The 7912-nt window shown below is 47.8% G+C and overlaps 1 protein-coding gene across 5 annotated transcripts in view; it reads right to left on the bottom strand.

Annotated features, from left to right (window-relative positions):
• Positions 1–1330: 1330 nt before the first annotated feature.
• The window catches only part of FGF1 (fibroblast growth factor 1), a 129887-nt gene continuing 123305 nt past the window's right edge, over positions 1331–7912 (bottom strand). For 4 of the 5 annotated variants that reach the window (XM_045284894.1, XM_045284895.1, XM_045284893.1 and 1 more), the window contains exon 4: positions 1331–4729. In XM_045284894.1, the coding sequence (XP_045140829.1) occupies positions 4535–4729 (195 nt within the window). In that variant the 3' untranslated portion in view covers positions 1331–4534. The remainder of the gene's footprint in view (positions 4730–7912) is intronic. The other variant, XR_006679550.1, reaches the window with a different exon arrangement.

Below are 7912 nucleotides of genomic sequence, written 5' to 3'. Positions count from 1 at the left end.
GGGCAGGGCAGGAGGAATGAATGAGATGAAGACCATGGGGGGAGGGACTGAATCAAGACTCAAAGAAGAACCTTCCAAAGGAGGCAAAGGGGCCAATGTCTCAGCTCAGGGCAGCGCTGGAGGCAGCAGAGAGCACCGGTGAGCCTGCGTGCTTCCCTTCCCTTTGCACAAAGCCTAGCAGACTGGGCCAACAGCACTCACCACACCTTCACGCCTAGTGTTCCTGGACAGCGGGATGGCCGCGTGTTTGCTCAAGGACAGGCCATGCTTTGAAAACACTGAAGCCATAGCATAGGATGTCGTTGGGTCGCTCAGTCTTCGGGAAGGAAAGCCATCGCTTTAGGCCAGCATTCCCCAAACTGCAGTGGTGACCCATTCGTGTCATGAAACCTAGGGAATGGAATTGATCTTTGACCAGTATTTTTGAGTCATAGAAAATCCAGAGTGACTCTCATATTTTGTGAACTATTTTTATTTCAGTTGTGTACGTCTACACGTGTGTACTGGATTTTAATGTAAAATGGACTACTTACTGCAGATCAGGCTAAACAAAACAACCATGGCTTCAGCAACTGAAAGAGGGATTGATTGTGGTAATTAGCAAAGTGAGTGAACTTTGTCCCATTGTTTTTTATAGTGCACATGTGTGGGTACCTGTACACGCTTAGAGGAATAGAGATGTCAGTGTACACACGTGCCTGTCAGTGTGTGCGAATCCCTGGTTGGATGCGTGTGTGCATATGCTCATGAGGGTTGTGCCTGAGTTCGTGAAGGGGGGTGTGGATGTGTAAGTGTGGATGTGTGCATGGCCATATGTGAACGTGCATGAGCAGGTGTGAGTTCTCATTCTTTCGTAAGAAACAGTGTCCTCCCTCTGAAGAATTAGCGGCCGGAGAGCCAGGCATTTATTTAAGGAGACGTTGCTTGGTATGATAATTCCAAAAGTCTCTTGCCACTGACTCAAAGTTGTAGCTCATTCCTGAACAAGATTTTAAGCCACCGTGTCTCTGCCTCAACACAAGCTCTATACCAGTAGCATCACTGCACAAGATGTATGGAGACAGGGTATAAACTGAGCTAGTTATCAGAGCTGGCTCTTCAGGACAAATTTCTGGAATATATTTCCCCAGTGGACTCCAAGAAAAATCCCCAATATTGCCTTAGCTTTTCAAACCAAATGACAGGCGTTTCGACCTTGGCTTTGCCCCCAGCCTTTAATGTCCCCTATGTGGCACTGGGATTCACGTGGGAAACAAGCAGCCACACCTCGGGGCAGCGGGAAAGTCTCAACAGAAAGAGGTGGACATTCAGGAACTCTGAGACATCATCATCACATCTTCATGGAACGTTTATTAATATTTGTACTCTATAGACTGTGATTAGATACATGGATAGATATAAAGACAGTGATGTACATGACAGACATCTTCTTCATCAGACACCCGTGCTGCGCTGCAGCCTGGGAGCGTGGTGGGTCAGTCAGCACGGTGTCTGTGCCAAGCTGTGGACTCTGGCTCTGTCACCTCCAACACAAAGCCTTGACCTTGATCTTCAGTAGCACATGATGCTCCAGTCCGTGGGTCCCAGGGACCTTTCATTTTCATTCTTTTCCCAAGGAAACACAAAGAACCATGGCCACCATCAAAATCCTCAAGAACACTTCGTACCAAGGGATACTTGGTCAGGTTAACTCCCCACAGGTAACCGGAAGAGGAACAACTGACTACGAGCCTTGACTGAGGAAGACAGTGAGCAATGGGCAGGCCCCGCCGTGAAGAGACGAGAACCTATTCCAAAAGGACCCAGGAACTGCCCACTACTCCCTCCTGACCCAAGCTGACGGGTGGTTTTCCTGACCCGAAAGCGGTCCCCTAAAACCGACACATTTTCTACAGTGGAAAATGTTCAGGCCACCTTGTCGTGTCCTCTGAGACTCTATCTTAGGCGGAGAGGTTGCTCGTTCTTATAACATCTGGGTTTCTGGTACTTCCTGTGGGTCCAGCAGGAGCCTCTCCAGTCTGTGCTCCTGGCTTTGAGAGAAAGAAATGAACCCACATAAATATAATGCCCTGGGAGGGGATACAGCAGCAGGCCAGACAGACCAGGACCCAGGCTCCCCAGAACCCAGTGCTGTGCCTGGCACACAGCAGGCTCTTAATAAAGATTTATTGAATGATGACTGGAGTCATGGTCATTTGCTACTACAATGCCCTGGGTCTCTAAACCACAGGCTTCCGCCTCATCTGTCAGCAACAGTCTTTCATTTTCCTTGGCTAATGTTGTACTTGAATTTGATTCATATACTAAAAATCATAGACCAGTATAAATATCGTGGATTTCCTCACTGGGCACCTTTTTTCCAGCCCAATCCTCACAGTAGAGCGCTGTGAAGTCACACTGCATGGTCCCAACTTGCCTGCAAAGATTTACTGAAGTAAAACGGACGCGTCTTATCCAAGGTCCATACCCCCCAAAAGCTGCAAAATCACTTTGCTGATCAAATGCATGCTGATAGAAAGAACCATCATATTAATTTCCCTAGATCAATTCCTAGGTTATATGATCATGTGGAGCATTCACAAATGGGCATTCCTTTCTCCCATTCCCATATGACCGTTCCTTTACAAAGGAATTATTTTTCCATGAATAATTACTCCAGCCCTTATAAAACACAAGCCAACCCTCTGGTCATTTTTTTCCCCTACAGTGATCGCATGATTGCTTAAGAGTCTCCATTCTCAAATAAAAATCCATAAACCGCTTGGAGGAAAACAAGGGACAAAGAAAATCTCATTTCATCGGTAAGTGCAGTATAAGTAGTGGATACTTGAGTAGCTTATACATGATATATCCTATTATCTTTCTCAGTGGCTGAATGCTGATTAGTGTAATCACGTTGGAGCTATGAATTCTTAAATGTGATTCGAACATAGTCTCACAATTAGTTTAAATGGAGTCTTAAGGCTTTCCCTTAGCATCAGTAGTATAGGTCAAAGATGAATGGTGCTTCTAATTGCCACTGACCTGTGTCAGGCTTGCTTTAGCACAGCGTATTTGCACAAGTAACCATAACACACAGATGATCTCTGGGGACCAGGTGTATGTTGAGCTAAACATGTTTGAATCCTGCTTTTGTATGCCTTCTAAATGGGCCAAGGCTCCTTAAAACCATGCTCTTGAAGCAGACATCACCCATGTGGATGCTGCCCGCTGGATGCAGAAGGGGGCGTGGGAGATGCATTTTGGAGAAGGGGCGGAGACAAAGTGAAGGACTGGGATTTGAGTCACCTTCATTTGAATAACCTTCTCAAGGATCTTGCCACTTCTAGGACAGTGGTGCAACTAGTGGCTACGCTCAGCTGTGAACCAAAAGGCTGGAGGTTCAAGTCCACCCAGAGGCACCTGGGGAGAGTGGCCTGGTGATCTACTTGTGAAAACCCAGCTGTTGAAAACCTTATGGGGCACAGAGGCGTCACCGTGAGCTAGAGTTGACCCAGTGCCAACTCGTACTGGGTAACCTTTGATGGGGGAGGCCGGCAGCATTAGCGGCAGCTGGGAACTTGTTAGAAATGCCAGTGCTGCTCCCAGACCCAGTGAATCAGGGTCTGCATTTAGCCAGGACCTGGAGTTAGACGAGTCCTGCCTTGGGAACCCAAAGCCCCTGCTGCCCAGTGGCCAAGCATGGGCCATGGTGCGGCCTTCTCGGTCTTCCTGACTTCTAAGAGCATCCTCTATGAGAGGATGGCTTATTCCATCCCAGCGGGCTTCCCTTCCTTTGCCTTCATGCACACCCAGTCCCCATGCCCAGGGATGCATCGACCCCTGCTGCCCCTGCTCCCATCCAGGAACCGCACCTCCTGCTCCCCACCGGACTGCCTGCCGCCACCGAGGGGCCTGGAGAAAGGCAGAGAAGCATCCTAACTCCCAAAGCGACGGGTTGATTCTGCTTTCTCCTCTGGCTGGGCCGCCCGGCTGAGATTTCATCCTCCTAGCTTGTCCACCAAAAGCCAACCTCCCTCCTCATTTTAAATCACACCTTCCTCTCGGATCCTTCTGAGGAAACACTGCCTTCGGCCTTCCTCGCAGCTGCTAGCAACAAGCATTTCTGTGGCCATGTCTGCTGTATGGAAAGGGTGAAAGGGCGTCAGGCCCGATGTTTGAGGCATGGTAGACCAGGTTCATTTGGTAGAGGGAAACAGTGCATGTGACGAATGACGCATTTGGCAGCTCCTTTGCATTGAGAGGCTAGGCCTGTCGCCTGCCCAGAAGGAACCGGGCCTGCAAATCCAGACTCAGACCCAGCCTGGCCAGCCAATTGGCCCCTTAGAAGCAATTTGGTCCCCTGTGTTCCAAACATGGCTGGGATAAAGAGTGCTGCAAAATGTGATGGGGGCACATAGAAGCACATTCTTACATATTCAGGCTCTGTGGGCCAAGGGTTAGTACAGCCAATGGACAAGGGGCATTCTGGGGTTCACAGGAGGAGGGCCTCGTGAGACTCCTCTGGAGTGGTGAGCACCCTGAGTGGGTTTCTTTAATCAGAGGACACCGGGAGGGGCAGGAACAAGATTGCTTTCTGGCCTTGGTGAGTCCGAGGCCCGATCTTGACCCTTCCATTCTTCCGGAGACCAACGAACCAATTCTTCTCTACGTGCTTCTTAGATTTGAAGGTGGTGTAGTGGTTTTCCTCCAGCGTTTCCAGGAACAAGCATTCTTCCTCTGGGGTCTCCTAAACAAGAGAGGACAAAAGGGAGGGCAGCCGTTCAGAAGTGGGCTTAAAAGGGGCTCCTTGGTTTACTAACCACGTGACCTTGGCTCTTCGGGAAAACCGGGATACTAACAGAGAGAGGGGTGATGGGGACTTCGGACAGTGCCCGGCACACAACGGACCTTCGAGGTGCACTTGCTTTGAGTGTCAGCTCCCTTTCCATTGGCCATCCCAGGACTCCGGTCTCCCAGGGAAGCTCCTGCTCAACCATAAGCACCCTGAGGCCAAGGGCAGGACTTTGGCCTCAGTAGAGACCCTAAACATAAGAGTGGCCATGAAAGAACTTTCAAAAGCATTCAAACCAGACTGTGATGCCGTAGTGGTGTCTCGTGGCTGGACGCGGAAAGCAAATGAAAGACCAGTCAGGCATTCGAATGATGTTTGCTGTTGGTCTCTAGCTTTGACCTTGTGTGCAGAATGTCTCCGAAGCATAAACTAGACCCTGGAGCTTAAATGGGGTTTTGTTTTTAAGTGAAAATAACCTTTTTTTTTTTAACAGTAGACAAACAATCTATGTTCTTTCCAAGAGCAGAGCTGGACTGAAAAACGAGCAAGGGGAAAACCGCCCCCAAGTTCCTCACCCAGATGGAGGCATAGGCTAGGAGCTGGAGCGTGCCCTTCCCACACCTCTGTAGGAACACGCACACACAGAGAGAGACAGGGTGAGTCTGTGTGCTAGGACTGTGCCATCGAGTGGATTTTGACTCAGACACCTCGCGTGACAAGAGCCGAACTGCTCCCCGTCAATTCCTAGGAAACTCTAAACAGAAGCAGACCAGTGGGGTTATGTTTGTTCTCCTGGTAGGTTTGAACTACTGACCTCTTTTGGTGAGCAGCCATGCACTTAATCAATGCGCCACCATTACTCCATATGCATATCCACTTTAAAAAAAACCATTTTATTGGGGGCTCGTACAACTCTTATCACAATACATACACCCAGCCATTGTGCCAAGCACATTTGTACGTTTATTGCCCTCATCATTCTCAAAACATTTGTTTTCTACTTGAGCCCTTGCATATACATTTATAATAACACCAACATGGTATGCTTTCTCCACTATTTTATAGATGGATAACAAACCTGTGGGGACATGCTCCAGTGTACATGCAAGAAAAATGAACATGGAAGCAAAACTACTTGCATGCTCTGTCTGTATTATCTGCTAAGGTGAATAATCACTACAGATTACTAAAAGTTGTAAGTCTATGCACGGATGAGGGTGTGGGGAACAGGCACTTGGATGCCCTGGGAGTGAGCTGAATTGGTGAAAGATTTCTGAAGGTAATTGAGTACTAAGTAAGAAAACTTAAAATATGCATTGCCTTTGAGCCAGGGTTTTCCTTGTAGGAATTTACCCTTAGGAGATAATTGAGGAATGGCCTTTGGAGCATGGCATGACATGGTAGACAAACTGGCAGCAACATCAATGTTATTAAAAGGTGGTTAGTGACCTGCACAGCAGTCCATGGAATCCACGCAGCGGTAGTTCTTAAGATGGAGCGACATTAAGGACATACTGAAGAGTGTACTTTTATGGTTTTGTTTTGATCCATTAACAGGAGTTTACTTGTAATGCATCTGTTACAGAGTAGGAGCAGTCCCAGATACCGGAACTCTGTATTGGCCAAAACTATGCACTGTGGGGAACAGGCACTTGGATGCCCTGGGAGTGAGCTGAATTGGTGAAAGATTTCTGACCCAGTTAGTATTTCTGAATTGATTCAAAGGCAGAGGCAGGTCTCTGCTGAGCCCTGGGGGCCACCGTTGCCCATCCTGTGACCTTACTCTAGAGGACCTGAAGCCTATTCCCGGTCACGCGATCTGAACATTCCTCTTCACCCAGGGAGGGTAGTGATGACCTTTGGGGTGACTTCTACTCTTGTCACTTGTTCTTTTCTAATAATGAGTGTATTCATGCGACCAGACTGTGAGCCCTGCTGAGGGGAGGGATGGCATCTTCTTGGGTCGGAGTCCCCAACCATGTCTCACTCAGATGGACTAAGTGCTCACAGCTACCTGTTGAATTTAATAAGATTCTTGAGATAATATAAACCACTTAATGGAGCTGGGCACTTATTCGTAAGGAACCATGCCCCAGGAAGGAGGCACAACGAGATCATTTGGGGGCAAGATGGACTATAAATACAGTATTTAATTGGATGACTCTCCTTCATCTCGAGAAACAGTGCAGGCAGACATCAGTGTTTGATGCCTATTGTCAGGGTGGGGAGCTAGGCAGTGTTGGACTTCGTGGGCTGCCCACTCCCCTGCTGGGAGGGCTCACCCTATGCCGCCCCTTGGTGGCCGTCGGACCCGGGTTCTGTGGCGAAGGTGAGGATGGCCATGCTTCCCACCTGGTGGCTCTATTACACTAGAGCAGCTGATACCCACAGTCAGTCTGAGTCAGCAGACCACGCCGGAGGGTGCACCATCCTCAACTATGGGTTTTCAGCACTTGCTCTGTGCTTGATACAAGGCTGAGGGCATTAGGGTTAGCTGTTGACTCATGCCTCTTGCTTGCATTTTCTTTTTTATATTTAGCATGCTTCTTCCCCCACCCCCACCCCATTACGTACAGTGACAGATCCCCGTTGTAGAAGATTTGGAAAATGCAGGAAGGCAATCATACATTAATGAAAGCACCCATCTCCCATCTTAATATTTTGGTATATAGACTTGGAAACTTATTATTTAAAGAAATATACCCTTTCCTTACACACATTCACAAAAATTTGAATCAGGATGGATCATTACCAAAAACTGGTGAAATTTTCTAGAACTTCTCTCTAACTGTGGGGACTGTCCAAAAATTATTATGCATTAGATATTATGACTACTCTGAATATTCCAGGTGGGTTACAGTGACAGCCTCAACCCTGGTGGGAGAAGGGGGTTCTGGAGTGTCAAATGCTCAGTATTTTTGACAAATTATAACAAAATTATAACATATAGTTTAAACAATGAGGACAAGATAGGTACATACCAGTTATTGATTTTAATGCCTGTGACACTCTGTGTGTGTCACTGACCCCTCCTAAGATCTATAGATCAACAATCCCAACACATCGATGATCATGAAGGATCCCTGGTGGTGTGGTGGTTATGTTTTGGGCTGTAACCTCAAGGTCAGTAGTTTGAAG

The sequence above is a fragment of the Echinops telfairi genome, unplaced genomic scaffold (assembly GCF_000313985.2).
Source record: "Echinops telfairi isolate 266 unplaced genomic scaffold, ASM31398v2 ScPeMD7_7469;HRSCAF=8507_0, whole genome shotgun sequence".
Lineage (NCBI taxonomy): Eukaryota > Metazoa > Chordata > Mammalia > Afrosoricida > Tenrecidae > Echinops > Echinops telfairi.
The sequence above is the reverse complement of the archived record's forward strand: the minus strand, read 5'-3'. Positions and strand labels throughout refer to the sequence as shown.